The sequence below is a fragment of the Macaca mulatta genome, chromosome 17 (genome assembly GCF_049350105.2).
Source record: "Macaca mulatta isolate MMU2019108-1 chromosome 17, T2T-MMU8v2.0, whole genome shotgun sequence".
Lineage (NCBI taxonomy): Eukaryota > Metazoa > Chordata > Mammalia > Primates > Cercopithecidae > Macaca > Macaca mulatta.
Genome location: NC_133422.1, coordinates 70,568,309 through 70,583,828, shown reverse-complemented (window position 1 = coordinate 70,583,828; position 15,520 = coordinate 70,568,309). Strand labels below are relative to the sequence as shown.

The 15,520-nt window shown below is 39.0% G+C and overlaps 1 protein-coding gene across 28 annotated transcripts in view; it reads right to left on the bottom strand.

Annotated features, from left to right (window-relative positions):
- LMO7 (LIM domain 7) overlaps window positions 1-15,520 on the bottom strand; it is a 309,870-nt gene that overhangs the window by 32,670 nt on the left and 261,680 nt on the right. For all 28 annotated transcript variants that reach the window (XM_077973779.1, XM_015121212.3, XM_077973778.1 and 25 more), the window contains 4 exons: window positions 9,656-9,773; window positions 7,395-7,537; window positions 5,317-5,749; window positions 3,116-3,424 (listed from right to left, as the gene is read on the bottom strand). In XM_077973779.1, coding sequence (XP_077829905.1) covers window positions 3,116-3,424; window positions 5,317-5,749; window positions 7,395-7,537; window positions 9,656-9,773 — 1,003 coding nt within the window. The remainder of the gene's footprint in view (window positions 1-3,115; window positions 3,425-5,316; window positions 5,750-7,394; window positions 7,538-9,655; window positions 9,774-15,520) is intronic.

Genomic DNA, 15,520 nt, shown 5'->3' with positions numbered 1-15,520 from the left:
AATAAGCATCTTCAAATGGGGGAGCAGGGATGTGCTCCAAAAAGTACATGATGTATCCAAGAAAAAGTAAGCAGCCTTATGCAGGTGAATCATCTCTCTTTCCCAGGACATAGCATGATAGCATAACATGATACTAAATCCTGAGTCAGACTGCCTGGATTCAAATCCCGACTCCACTCGGTACCCTGCATGGCCTTGGACAAGTAACATGCCCAGGCCATGCCTCAGGTTTTATGTTTCTAAAACAGGGGTAATCATGATAGTCCACATTCGGATTGTTGATTACTTCACAGGGCTGCTGTGAGGATTAACTAAGACACTGCCCTGAGAAGCCTGGTTGGTACATAGTAAGCACGCTAACATCAGCTGTGACTGTGCTACAAAGGGCGTGAGACATATCACTGCTTCCCTGAGCGCCACAAACTTCATTCAGCAAACCACACAGTGCCACTAGAGGCTTTGGAGCAGAGAAATTACTGAGTCCAACCTGGCATCAGGCAAGTTAATCTGATGCCAGTCTTGTGTAGCATGTACTAACACCTGTGACCATTTGCACTGATAGGAAAAGGGCCTGAATTAGCATAGTGGAAGCCAAGATAGAAAAGAATAACATCAGCTGGGCGTAATGGCTAACACCTGTAATCCCAGCACTTTTCGAGGCCAAGATGGGTGGATCAGGCCTAGGAGTTCGAGAGCAGCCTGGGCAACATGGTGAACGCCTGTCTCTACAAAAAAATACAAAAATTAGCCGGGCATCGTGGCATGTGCCTACAGTCCCAGCTACTCAAGAGGCTAAGGTGGGAGGATTGCTTGAGTCCAGGAGGTTAAGGCTGCAATAAGCCATGATCATGCCACTGCACTACAGCCTGGGCAACACAGCAAGATCCTATCTCAAAAAAAAAAAAAGAAAAAGAAAAGAATAACATCAACGGGGGAGTCTGGAGGAAGAGACGAAAGGACAGTGCCAGTAAAAGTCCAAGGTATGAAAGAGAAAAATGACCTGAAGAACATTCTTCCACAGAGCTACCGAAACATTTAGATGATCAGCCACAAGCTACTCTTGATTTTGCTGTCCTCTGAACACCTAGAGTTATAGTGTCTGAATGGAGTTTGGGGGAGTGTTGCACAGGCCCTTTATATATTGATCAGCAGCTGTCACACACATTCACATCCTTCTCTCAAGTCAGTAAGCTCCTTCTGAGACAAAGGCAAGGGCATGCTATAGAAGCTACTGCCCTAGTGGTGCAGAAAAGGACACACCAAGCATCAGAGATATGTAAGTCACCATATGAATTATATCTACATTAAAGAATTCCAATGGCTTCACTTATCAAATCAAGCCTAATTTTTCTTGGTGGAATACCATCTCAGGTTTGCGAACAAAGAAGTATAAATCCATTAATGATGAAACCTGAAACAGTGCCACATTAATTGAAGCTCCCTCTGAGTTGCAATAACCTGAGACACACCCACGCACCACACTTAGCCTCTTTTCTTTAATCCACAGTTGCAGTTAGTCAGCTGCCACCCTGAGAAAGGCACCAACACCCAGCGTGCAGCACGTGATTCAGGCTGTTTTGTTGAATTTGCTGTTTGAAAAATGTAAAGGCAAACATACAAATCCGTGAAACAAAAGGCACTTTGCTTCTGCTTTTATTATTCATCCACTGGTATCTTATGTTCCCCAAGTATAATACAGGCTATTGTTCTCCTCCACTGAGACTTAGGAAGCTAATTATATATTTCCAATTCCTTAAAAAATGTAATGATAATTTACAACTCATTATTTCAGCAAGCTGAAGAAATTGTTTTTAGATATATGTCTGTATATATGCATGGGGGAAAAAAAAAACAAAAGAAATATACCTAGATGTTAACAGTGATTATCTCTAAATGATGGAATTATCAGCGATTTAAATTATTTATACTTTCCTGCATTTCCAAATTTTCTCAAGCACATAGTACCTTATAACCAGAAAAGAAAGTTTAAATGTTTTAAGTTTTCCCATACAAATAAAAACTCAATAATAATAAATATGCAATGCCAAATTATTTCACATCAAGTTATTTCATTAATATAACTTATGACAAGTCATATATACATACACACACACGCTAATCTAACTTAGAACAAGTCATATATACATATATACACGCACACATACACACACAAATACTAATATAACTTGGGACAAGTCATATATACACACCCACTTAATGTATATAATACACAATTAATGTTTTTCAGGGCAAGAAAGAATACTAAACCAAGCCAAAGAACCACAAAAGCTCCTCCATGCTAAGGAGTTCATACAGCTATCAAAATGCTTAGCAAGAATTTTTCTGAGAGAAGTTTTCTGTTATCCAAAGACTTTTGGCATGTTTTACAGGTGGGCTACAAAGAACATTTATTACTTAATCATTCTCTTAGAAGTCATCTATTAGAAATTTAAGTAGGAAAAACTACACATGTCATTCTTCATCTGATGGTATATTTTGTTTGGACTCCAAATGTTGTGGAATACAATTGTCATATTATAACCAAGCCTCGATAGTCCCATTTGGAGATAAGGAAACATCGAAAATTATAGACATTCTAAAGTATAAAATAGTATTAAAAGTCACTAGAAGGTTAAAATTATCGAAAAAGAAATGCCATGTACCTAGAGGCCAGCACCTATCATGTGCATCAATTTTTCCTTGTGGCCAGTTAAGTTCCCTGGGAAAGGGCTTCTGTCACCCATATATACACTAGATCTGCATCTAAAACCTTCAAAGTGACTACTGTACCTGAAACCTGGGACTACTGGGCACTAGCAGTATAAGGCAACCACTACTGAAACGTGGAATACAGAGAAAACACCAGCCAAATCTCCAAAGGAGACTGGTGCACAAAGTCTCCACACACTCACATCACAAGTGTTATCTGGATCTATGCACTCAGAGTGGAAAGACACCTACTTCCTCCAAGATCTGTTCAGAGTAAACCAGAATGTCATTTTGCACATTTTCAGCCCAGATTAACACCTAGAGGTTTGACGTTTGAGACATGGTTTCCAGATTTAAATGCGTAAGTGTCTGAGCCACAGATGATAAAGAACTTTCCCAAACTCACCTGGGATCTTGAGACTTCTCTTTGGGGGGAGATTTCACCTTCTCCAGATTCAGACATTAAATCAAGACCAGATGTGGAAGACAGTGTGGCTTTAGAAGTGGCAGCCTGGCCTTGGGAAAGAGATGAGAAGGGGGATGTAGGAGAGGGCTGCCTTGTCGCATCTTCTTCTGTTGCTGCTACCTCTCTCTGGCTAAATGAGCTTGAAGCCAGTTGGCTTGCATCCGAGTTTGGTGCAGGGGTGCTGACCACATTGTTTGGAGTTCTCTTAATGTCTTCAACATCTCCATTATACTTCCAAGCATCATCCATCTAAATAAGAAAATATCATTTTAAACTTGATATTCTGTTACCTTTATTTCTGTTTTTAAAAGTTGTTTATTAAATTAATTTTTTAAAACTAAAATAGCATACCACCCACAGTAACATAACTATTACTAAACGCTTGGGCTGAGTTCTTTCACACCGATAGATAAACACACATGTAGTGGGGGAAATTGTTTTAGAAAAAGCATTCATATCACATACAAACTTCTGAAATTTGCTTTGCTTGTTTACTCCAAGCAAACATCTTAAGCATTAAATTTCCACTGAATCTAAACTGGCGTAAAAAAAAAATTTGCCATATATACATGTGTTATGTGCAGTTTACACATCAAGATGGTGTAACTCTAACCTCTGCACAAGCTCACCAACATTTTGCTCTTCAGAACAGACTAAATGAACTGAGAACATGTTTTACCATGTAAGATCTGGGGAGTGATGAGATTCCCCTTTGCTGAGAGCCAAAAGGCCTTGGTGTTCTATCTGCTGATCACTCCAGGTCAACAGATAGAACTCTAAACCAGTCCCTTTACTTGCTGAATATTCCATAGTATGGACATCAACAATTTATTCATTTGATGTGCATTTAAAGTTGTTTGAAATGTTCTGTCACTTCCAAAACTACTGCAACAAATATCCATATCTCTTTATAATTGGAACTTCTATTTTTATAGCACACATTTCCAAAAGTAGGCTTGTTGGAGCAAAAGTTTTATATATATATATATATATATAGTTTCTAAAAATAATTGTAGCAACACACTCCAGAAGTAATGTATGAGAACATCTGTTTCTCAGCATCCTTGCCAACACTAGACATTTTCAATGTTTTAAGTCTATATCACGCCAATGGGTAAAAAGTTATACGTCTCATTCTTGCTCCAGGGAAGCTGAACATACTTCTTTGTGCTTTGTTACCAGCCATTTGAATCCCTTCTCCCTTGAACTGGCCACTACTTTTCTATATTCATTTTGCTAGTGTGTTTGCTTACCAATTTGTAGAAGCATTTGCTATCTTAGAGATACTAACTCTTTATCTATCATACATTTTAATAATATTTTTCTGAGTCTATATATTGTCTTTTGACTATATTAAGGAAGTCTGCCATGAAATTCTTATAATGTCAAATATGTCTACATTTTCCTTTATATAATGGTCAGGAGTTTCCCAATTAGTTTAGGTAGGCTTCTCTCACCCCAAATATCCAATTTTTTATACCCTTTTAGAGTTTAGGATTCTACATTAGCAGAGCTAAAAAGAATATGAACATTAATCTTAGCACAGTGTTGCTTCCTTTCACATAATTCAGATTAGCACACTCATTGTTGGATATGGTACCACTTCATTCTCAGAAAAAAAATGCCGCAATATTCTACATCCTTCAAAATCCTGATATTAATAGAAATGCATACATATAAACAGTAAGACATTCAAACTGATAAAGTGAGAAATCTGAAAAAAGCAGAAATGTGTACATATGCACCTGAAAATCTCTAGGCTAAACTACATGAAATGCTGTTTTATAGGTCAAGAAGAACAATCATACTGACAACTTCATACTTTTCAACCTAATACTTTAGAAAAGGTACATCTAAAAAAAATGACATTATAAAATAATACTCTGCCTTAGAATATATCTTCTTCATTCTTTAAAATGTATCAGCCATACTTTCACATAATTTAAAGTTTAGTAAATTCTGTATAATTGATCTATCTTAAGCATTAAGTTTCCATTGCATCTAAACTGGCATAAAATAAAACATCATTATATATGGCATGTACAGTTTATACATAAAGTTGATGTAACCCCAACCTCTGCACAAGTTCACCAACATTTTGCTCTTCAGAACAGACTAAATGAACTGAGAACATTTTTTACCGTGTAAGATCTGGGGAGTGATGAGATTCCCCTTGTCTGAGAGCCAAAAGGTCTTGGTGTGACCACAGATGTTAACCTGACTGTATCAGTTTTCTGGTAACTTCTGGGGAGAGAAGCTGAAACACGAGTCGACTCCATTTGTGTGCTCAGTGAACGCAGAGAAGACAAAGAGGTTGGGCGTTGTTCTTCCACAGGACTTTGAGAAGGAAGCTGAATTTCAGTTGTTACACTGTTCTCTCTTTTTGCAAAAGTTGTAGAATCTTCTTTGAGAATCTCTGAAGGATAAGTTGTCCCCTTCTCTTCTACTCTCTCACTCCGGTAACTTGCTTCTGACACAGTCAGTGTAGGGGGTCGTTTTTCTTCATCCAGCACATCATCAAAAGAATACATTCTTCTTCTCGAAGGAACTGTAGACTTTTGATTTTGGGATTCCCTTAGCAGAAAGAAATGCACCATCACCACAAAGATATGCATTTGACACAGACAGGTGGTAAGAGAGTAATCAACAGATGAAATGGACTGGGAATAAAAAGCTGCTAACCTCACACAAGAATCAATACAACACTTACAGAGCATAAAGATACATATAATTTTTTTTCTTTTTTTCTTTTTTTTTTTTTCTTTTGAGACTGAGTCTCACTCTGTTGCCCAGACTGGAGGGCAGTGGCGTGATCTCGGCTCACCTGCAACCTCCATCTCCCGGGTTCAAGCAATTCTCCTGCCTCAGCCTCCCAAGTAGCTGGGATTACAGGCATACGCCACCATGGCCGGCTAATTTTTTTTGTATTTTTAGTAGAGACAAGATTTCAATACATTGGCCAAACTCCTGACCTCTCAAACTCCTGACCTTGTGATCCACCCACCTTGGCCTCCCAAAGTGCTGGGATTACAGGCGTGAGCCACCACGCCCAGCAAGATGTATATAATTATCTTTAATGTCCCAATCAAGAAAGAATAATAACTTGACTTAATTAAAAAGGTTCTCAAATACTTCACTGGGATATTAATTGTAAAGAGATTTTTAATGAAACAAGGAAATTTTAATAAAGGATTATTCACAAAATTTTATCCACAAGCTTATAACTTTCAAAATTAAAACACTGTAAATATCATGACTGACAACTAACTTGAACCTTCCAAAGTTGTGGATTAATTGGCAGCCTTGTGAGGATATTTTCCTGCAAAAATTTATAATAATTTAGTAAAAATAAAAGATTACAAAAGACCCAGGCTTTTGTGGAGATCAAACTAGTGTATGATTTCATATAGCTTGACAGAACTTGCCAGAACAATTATTAGGGATTAAAAGTCACCATTCGTATTTATGGGAAGGTTCATGAAACACCCTCATCTCTCACATTTAGAAAGGAATACCCACCTCCCAAGCTAACTGAATTGCATCCAAATGAATGAAACTGCTTATCATTCGCCTTTAGGGCAGAAAGCAGATTTGTTTCATTTCACCTGATAGTGTATTTCCTTTTTGACATGATTCTAAAAGCATATTTTCCTTCTCTTCGACCTGTAAATATCCTAATATTTCACAGAATAATGAATGCTTTACAGGAAAGTTTAAATTTAACCTTTATACTGTTATGCTGCAATGCAAAGAGTAAGTAAAACACACACAATTATGTTTATTAAAACTTTCTTTAAAATATAATGAATTGCACTATTAAACATGAAAAAGAACTTTGTTATGTTTTACACAATTTAGTTAAAAGTAAGCTGATTTTATTGGAAGATCTCATTCCTTAATTCACTTAAGAGTATAAAGCAGTGTATTTCCTGCACCCAACATAGCCAACACCATCCAATTCTGCATGTGAATGCGCAATGTAAGAGAAGAAATAATGAACACCTATTTTAAGTCCTCATTTATTTTGTTACTCTAAGTCACTATTTCAACAATGCTTTGTTTTTTCACTGCAGACCAAAATCTTAAATATTTCTTTGCGTATTTGATTAAAGTTGAATATTGGTGGACACTTATGCCACACTACTCTTATACAAAATACCTATTTATAACACTGGCGTCTCCAACCCTGTTACAACCGAGGTGCATTCAGCAATATTACCTGTCCTGCAGCATTTCCTTAAACGTCTTAGAGCTTCTCTCAGACTTCTCAAGTGCCTGCTTTTCAATTTCTTCCCTCTCTTCTTTTTTCTTCTGCAGATCTGAAGTGTAACTTTTTCGACGATCTTTCCATTTTGCAAGGTCCTGACAGAAAAATCACATCAGCAGGGGCACACCTGAATTTCTACACACCCTTTCTAGCAGCCAGAATGTGCCAGAGTATCTTATTACATCACTGAAACTATTCGCTCCAACTGGGTGCCAAGGTGCCCTAATTTTGCTTTTTATAGCCAGCGTTTCTGTACCAAGCCTTTATCTCATGTGTCTGTCTGAAAAACCTGACCTAATAAGATAGACCCCATTTTTGTTTTCCCAGGAAGTATCTGCCTCATTGCACACTTCACAAAGAATGCTAAATGCTTGTAATTAGGTGACAGTTAGTTAGATCAGGAACTGTTTCCAATTCGTTTTCATCTCATTCCAAAAACCTGGCTATTTTGCGAAACAACATGTTTCACTGGTAAGGCCAAAACAGAAACGCGATTGTGATGGTTAAGCACAGATGCACAGTCTGTCTTTCATTTCACAAACAGAGCTCAGTCCCTACTTTGAGGCAGGCCCAACTGTAGGAACTATTAATACATACATGCATAGGGCGGGGTTCCCCTCAAGAAACTCTCAGTCTACAGGGGAGAGTCAGATATATAAATAAAAGTTCAGTAACAAGTGTGACAGGATTGCATGAGACAGTGGGGTCCTAAGGAGACCATGGGTCTGGTTCTACCTCCGGAAGGGGAGGCTTTGGAAAGGCTTTAACTGGGAAGGCGAGACTTGAGTATGTGATTTCAGAAGGGTTAAATCCTCCTAGGTCAGAGCAATAAGGAACATGCGGCAGGAACAAACCAACACCTGTCCCCCATATCCCCAGGAACGTTAAGTCTAACCTTGCTGGGTGACCCCAGGGACAATCAACCTAATTCAGCTTTTCAATTCTCCCCAGAAACCTAGGCTGGTTCTGAGACCCAGGGGGTTAAGACATTTTGCAAGGTATAAAGTTTTCCATGTCTCCAAAATAGAGAACTGCTCGGAACTGTTAGTGGCATTCCAGTCCAAACAGAAGCGCATTCAAGGTCTCAGACAAAACCGAATTTCACCCCCAGGGCATGCAAAGTACATTTGGTTTATACCCCTTGCAAGCCCACAGAGCCACTCCTGCTTTAAAAACAGCCTGTGACCAATATGAACTCCTTCCAGAAAGAACAAAAGCAATGCGCATTTAGTCCTACAGCATAACTGGCATGAATTTTTATCTGATTTAACCTAACAGATAAGCCCTTAATACTTACTTTCACACCAGAAAATTCACCGTGTATTTTGGCAAAGTGATATTGAATTACTGTTTCTTGACAATTAAATTGAGTTCCCAATTAAAAGAGGCACCAGAATTTAGAAAGGTAGCCAGAGGTTTCTTCATTTCAGAGACTATTAATTCCTTTGAAAATTAAGATTTACTTTGACTCCTTTGTTCATGCTATTGCTCAACTCTCAACCATAAAGTTGTCCTCAAATTTCTTTGGGTTTGCTCTGATAGTTTGTCTACCGTATGTCTTTGCATTTCTTCAGTTTATCACAATTACTCTATTCAAAAAAATGGTCAAGCTTTTTTTCTTCAGGATCAAAACTAAAGAGTAAGTCTATATCTATATAAACACCTGGATATATGTCAACTCTGCAAAAAACATTTCATTTTGATTCATATTACTGACTTCTTCAGCCAAAATATTGCTCTGAGTTATATTACTTATTTCTCCCCAAATCTCCCTAATTAACTCTTAATTACTAACCCTTTTCATCTTTCCTTCCTGATGCCAGGGTCTCTGCCAGAACCCTGTTCCTCTTCTCTCCCTAAACTTTGGCCAGGTCTTTCCCATCAGAAGTATAGTTAATGTGCATATCCCAAATTCAACCACCAAAACAAGTAAATAAGTTCACCATACTGCAAGGAAGCAACTCACATTTTTGAGAACTCAGAGAATATTAGAAAATAAACATTCAGGTATATTTTTCACAATGGCCTTTAAAATATGCAACAATAATAGGAAAAAAAAGGTTTAAAAATCTTTGTAAAGGAAGTTGGTCACATTTTATACAGAACTGAATTCTGTAATAGCAAGGAAATGGTCTTGGGTACATAGACTTTAAGAGAAGCAAAGAAAAGTCAAACAAATACACTCTCCCTCCCGCTACCCCCAAAATACTCACATCCTGCCATTTCTGATCTTGTTCTTTTAATTGTGATTTTATTTTCTGCATCTCCTCGTAACGCAGCTGACGCAAGTTTTGAACATCCTCTGCGCTGACATCGCTCATGGACTTACTCCTACAACAAAAAGACTCATGGTTACCACAGAAGTTCACATGACCAGACTTAGGGGTTAAACTGAGGTTGGACTTATATTTGGAAATTCCACCTAAATTTCTACCTAGACACTTCAATGATAGTGTCACAGAAGTAGCGCTACAGAGATAAATGGTGTTTTTCCAAAACTCAGAAACAAGAGCCTAGCACTCGAGTGTGAATTTTTTCACAAAATGGCTAGATTAGCCCTATACAAGTCTCGAAAAAACTCCCCAAGGTTCATATTTAAAGAGGTCAATGCATAAAAGGATTACTTTAGGAAAAAAACAGTCACTCTCTTTATTTTCTATCTCCTTCAAAGATAATCTGTTGAGGTTTGGCTGCCTTTTCTGGGCACTCATTAATAATTTAAAGTTTACCTGATATTTTTCTCCTCAAGTTCAATACCATGAATAAATGTGCTGCTGATTCTAAAAGATTCTGTAAGATCTGCCCTACCAGTGCACTAGACTTGTTCTCAAAGCACCACAGATAGTTTCTAATAGTCCTTTATAACTACCTCCATAACCCTCTTCTTCTATTAGGGCAACTTGCACGCATTCAACTTGTAACACAAGGATGGACTGAGGTTAAGCTTTGGAAGAGCTCAATCCACAATAGAAACCAATGAACAGAGTGGCGTGTTGGACACAGGTACACGTGTGCTCTCTACATGCACATAACCAAGAGCCAAGTAAACTATACCAGAGGGGAAAGAGAGATTGAGGGTAGTCTCAAGAAAAGGGAGAGGTCAGATCTAAATACTGAGGAGCAAGTAGGAATGCGAGAAAGAGCCTTTGAAGCTCTTTCCCACTGATCTTTTATACTGCACTCCTGACTTTATTTAAGTAACTGTACACCCCCTGCCTGGGCATCTAAATTTTGCCTTCCAAGATGGTGCCATCATTATTTCTTTTAAAGCATGTTTGCTCCTAGCTGTTCAGGAATTCCTAGCTTAGCTAGCTCATGGAATTATTATTTCTAAATGATTCCCAATTCCATAATTAAGGAACCAGTCCTTCCTTTGACTCATTTCCAATTGCTTCTTGAATAAATATTTCTGCATGGATATCCCCTAGGCACTTCTTCAATTGGCAAAGGACTGATTAAAATAATATCTAGAAGGGATTTTGTAAACTGTAACTCACTAAATGCATGGTTATTGTTGATGTGACCAAACTCAATCTTGTCCCCAAACCTGCTTTTCCTCTTGTGGTTACTAATGTTGCCACCTGCCCTCCAGTCATCCACATCTGAAACCTAAGAACCACTTTGCACCTTTGTTTCTCCCTTCTCCCCACTTTCCATTAGTTATCAAGTCCTTTCATTCAGTGTCTCTTTCTTTCCATCTCTATTGCCAACACCCTAGATCAGAGTACAGTCAACTCACCTAGACTTCCAAAATGGCTTCTTGAATTAATACCCAAACTCCAGTTTCAACAAACATCTTTCCTAAACTATTTCCTCTGATTCAAAAGCCCTTTACCAGTATACCTAACTTCTTAATTGCCATTCATACCTCAGGACTCCTGGATAGGTATTTCCAACTTCCTATTCATTCTCCACTTGGAAGTCTAATAGGCCTCAGGTTTGTCACAGAAAAAACCTGATTGTCCCCTTCACGACCTGCTCAGCTCTCACTCTCCTTGTATCAGTAAAGGTCACCTCTATCCTTCCCAACATTAGGGCACACATCTTGGAGTCATCCCAGATTCCTCTCTTTCTCTCATATACCGTAACTGGTCCCATCAGTAAATCCTGTCCCTCTGCCTTCTAAATGTATCTAGAACACAATCACTTCTTACCACCTCCACCATTACACCCTGATCCAAGTGACTCCTACCTGGATGATTATAATTATTACAATAATCACATCTGCTACCTGGATTATAACAATTATCACATCATCTCCTACCCAGATTATTACAATTATTATAATAATCACATCACATCACCCACCTGGATTACAACAGCCTCCTTGCTTCCACCCCTTCCTACCCAACAGCAGCCAGACAGGTCCTTTCAGACTGCACTCAGATCACAGTACACCTCTACTCAGCACCCACTACTTTCTTCCCATTTCATTAGAGTTAAATTAAAGACAGGTTCTTCCAAAACCTAAGAGGTCTGCCATCCCTGGTTCCTACTACCTCTCTGTGCTCATCGGCACCAGCCCCCACTCTCTCTGCTCCAGCCAACTGGCCTCCCTGCCCTGCTCACACCTCCTGCTTTTCCCCTTGCTCCTCAATCTGCCTGGAATGCTCTTCACCCAGATATCCACATAGCTCCTCTCTCACTTCCAGGCATCTGCTTAAATGTGCCCTCTGTGTTTCCTTCTCTGACCACCTTACCAGAAACAATAAATGCCCCTCTACCCTGACCCATCCTGTCCCTAGTCCTTTCTCCTTCATATCATTTCTCGCCATCATGTACATTTATTTACATATCACTGCCTTGCCCTGTAAGATTATAAAGCAGGAATTTTCTGATTTGCTTGCTGGTATATCACCTGTACCTGAAGGGGAGCCCAGCCTGCAGTAGGTGCTTGATAAATGTGTTAAATTAATGATCTAGATAATATTCAGCACTTTGATGAAGTCTTCCCAGCTCATCCATATCAAAGCTGCTCTGTCCCTTCTCTCAACCCCTCTACTGCCTCAGCTACAACTTTATCATGGTACTGAACCCTCAGCCTTATGTCTGTTACAGTGCATGTGTGTCTGTGTGTGCACGTGCATGCTTGGATTCTCTTCCTTACAAGTCGTGTGTTGCTTAGGAGGAAAACTTATTAGCAGCACAAGGCATGCAGGATATACTCATTCAATGTCTGTGGTAAGAATAAGGTAGGTTTTCTAACATTTAATCAAGTAAAATTTACTATACTTAAAATGTTTCTAATTCCTTTTGTAAGATTATTATGGCTATCTACAGTTCTATGAAGAAAGTTCTACAGGATTTATTAAGGACTATTAAGGAATAAAGTATATCGAGAGAATATATGAGGACATATATGAATATAGATGGATCTATTAATGTAATATATCTAACTAGGTATGACTACTTATAAAACTGATTTGTGTGAATTTGAGAATATAAATTCACGTAAGTCACACTGTGAAGAATGAGGCTATTTGAACTAATACTATGACAGACTCACTAAGAGGAGGCAGGAAAAATTTTTCAAGAACCAGGCATGAGGGGTATCTAGACACTCAACACACGAGATTACACAAACTCCAGAACAAACAACAAAAAAAGGGATGCTAATAGTTTAATAATCTTTTGATGGGAGGAAGGCTAGAAGGCCCAGCAGCTCCCAGGGTTGCCCTCCTTTGGCCCTAATCCTTCTACACCAGGCAATGCTAAGGTGTCTTCCCGTGAAATGTGCTTCTCAAGGGCAGAGGTTGCATTCTTCTCCTGGGTGTCCCCAACACGGAGCAGAGCCTGGCACACAGGCAGTCCTTAATGTGAACAAAGTGAACCAAATACACTCTGGAGTAGACAAGTCCCCGTGTAAGGCAGGAATGTGAGCACGGTTCACTCCCTAGGGTAAAAAACAGTTACCCACATTGAGCCTGCACACATTGTATAGCAGCTGGAGCCAGGCACCGCAACGAGCCAGGAGGGGAGGGCTGCAGGCCCAGCCGTGGTGCCAGTTTTCACCCCACCCTAACACACATCAGTTCGCTTCCGAGCTCCCATTTCTCACCTGCTAAGTGAGGAAGGGATTGTTATGAGAACTGGATTTGACTGTGTGGGTTGCATTTTTAAAACCTTCTGGGGCATATACTAATTCTCATTAAAACGAACATGATTGTTTGGGATCTCCCAAAAGATAACTCTCCAAGCTGCTTCAAATCCGAGAGGTCACCCCAGACCACAGTGATAAAATCCAGAACTTTTGTAGTAGAGGAAGGAGTCTCTCAGGCCAGATCACAAAGAATTCTTCCTTCCCTTATCAGCATTAATGGCATAATATTCAGCTTCTGAGGGCTTACTGTGTGTGCCAGCAACCTCGCCAAGCAGTCTACGTGAATTATCTCAGAGGCAAAGCCCTAGTCCGGTTCTACCACTCACAAGCCACATGTCCTTGGGAAAGCTGCAATATTTGTTTCTCTATCTCCACATCCCTATCTGTTGGCCTCACAGATTTGAGATAAGTACCAGAGATAGCATCAGGAAAATTGTTTGGGAAAACTATGAAGGATTGCGCGGCTCTAGTACGTTGTGTTGAATGAAGGATGATTAACTGGCAAATCACATCATATGTCTCTTACAAGTCCTGCTTCATTTGTATTTCCTTATTTGGAAAGGCTCCAATTTAGAAATGCAACTGGAGTTCTTCCAAAAAATACAGATCTAGCATCTTGCCTTTCTGTTGAACAGAATTTTTTAAAAATAGCATTTAGAAGGAAAAAGAGGAAGTTTAAGGAAGGAGTTGTCAATCATAAACAAGGTTGCTAAAGTCTCACTCTCTTCTCCCACGATGCAGGTTGCCTACTATGCTCCTGGTACTTTTTGGCTAGTTTTAAGGCGTTTCCTTTTAGAACTCACTTTCAGGAACTTTACAGGTGAAAATCTAAGGAGTAATGGATCAAAAAGGAGCAGAACGTGGCAAATTTTCTCAAATATAAAAGCATGGATAGACTTATACAGCAAACAGAAATTCCATGATACTAGGGTTAAGGTTCCCCAACTTTTGGAGGGAGATAGGAATATACTGATTTATGTACCTCTGAGTGTATTTCCATTAGGTACTACAGGAATTCTCTGAAGAGCAATCAATGCTAAAACTTGGGCAAGAGGCTTTGGAATTACCATACACTAGAATAAAAAGTCAATGTGATGAAGATTTTTCATTTACAGATATATACTCTCAGTGAGGGTTCCTCAGTAGCACCACTGCTGACATTTTGGGGCAAGAAAACTATTTGTTATAGGCACTCCTGTGTACTGTAGGACATTTAGCAGCATCTCTGGCTACGAAGGCACTAGTTGCCAGTAGCGCACACACTCCCACCCACCCAATGGGACAATAAAAAATGCCTCCAGACATTGCCAAACGTCTCCTGGGGGTGGAGGGAAATCCCTAGAAATAACTGACATTGGCTTTTTTTCCCTTTCTTTTTTGGTGTCATAAGCCTTTATAATTCTACAGAATCTTTTGGCCAAACCCATAAGTGAAATGTGGGTGACTTAATTGTCTTTTATTACAACTTCATGTGAAATCAGTGTTCATTTCCTATTAACACTGGCAACAGATTCAACAGCTCAATCACATACAAGATTATTTCTACATATTCGTACAACAAATTTTGTCATAAATTGCTTCTGCCAAAACACATGACCAAATTTTCAAGTTTCATGAAACCATACAGACATAAATCCATGCAAGATGAAAGTGCATAGAAGAAATGACTACCACACACAAAGCGTCTTAAAAACAAACAAGCAAACTGACAGGTGTTAAATGCCAAATAAAAAGCAAGCCAGAAATTAACAGTCTCAGACTTCAAAAGATACTGCACATTTCTCCTTAACCCAGTCCTCACAAAAAAGAAAGCATTCATGTTATAGGCAGTTATTTTTCAATGACAGCATGTTGAGCAATAATGGTTTTCCAGGTAACTATGCCAAGCTTGACAACAAACATTATGTTCAGAGAGATATCACCCAGCATAAACATGAAACAGGTTCTAGATTAAAAGCCTACACTTAATCCAATTTAA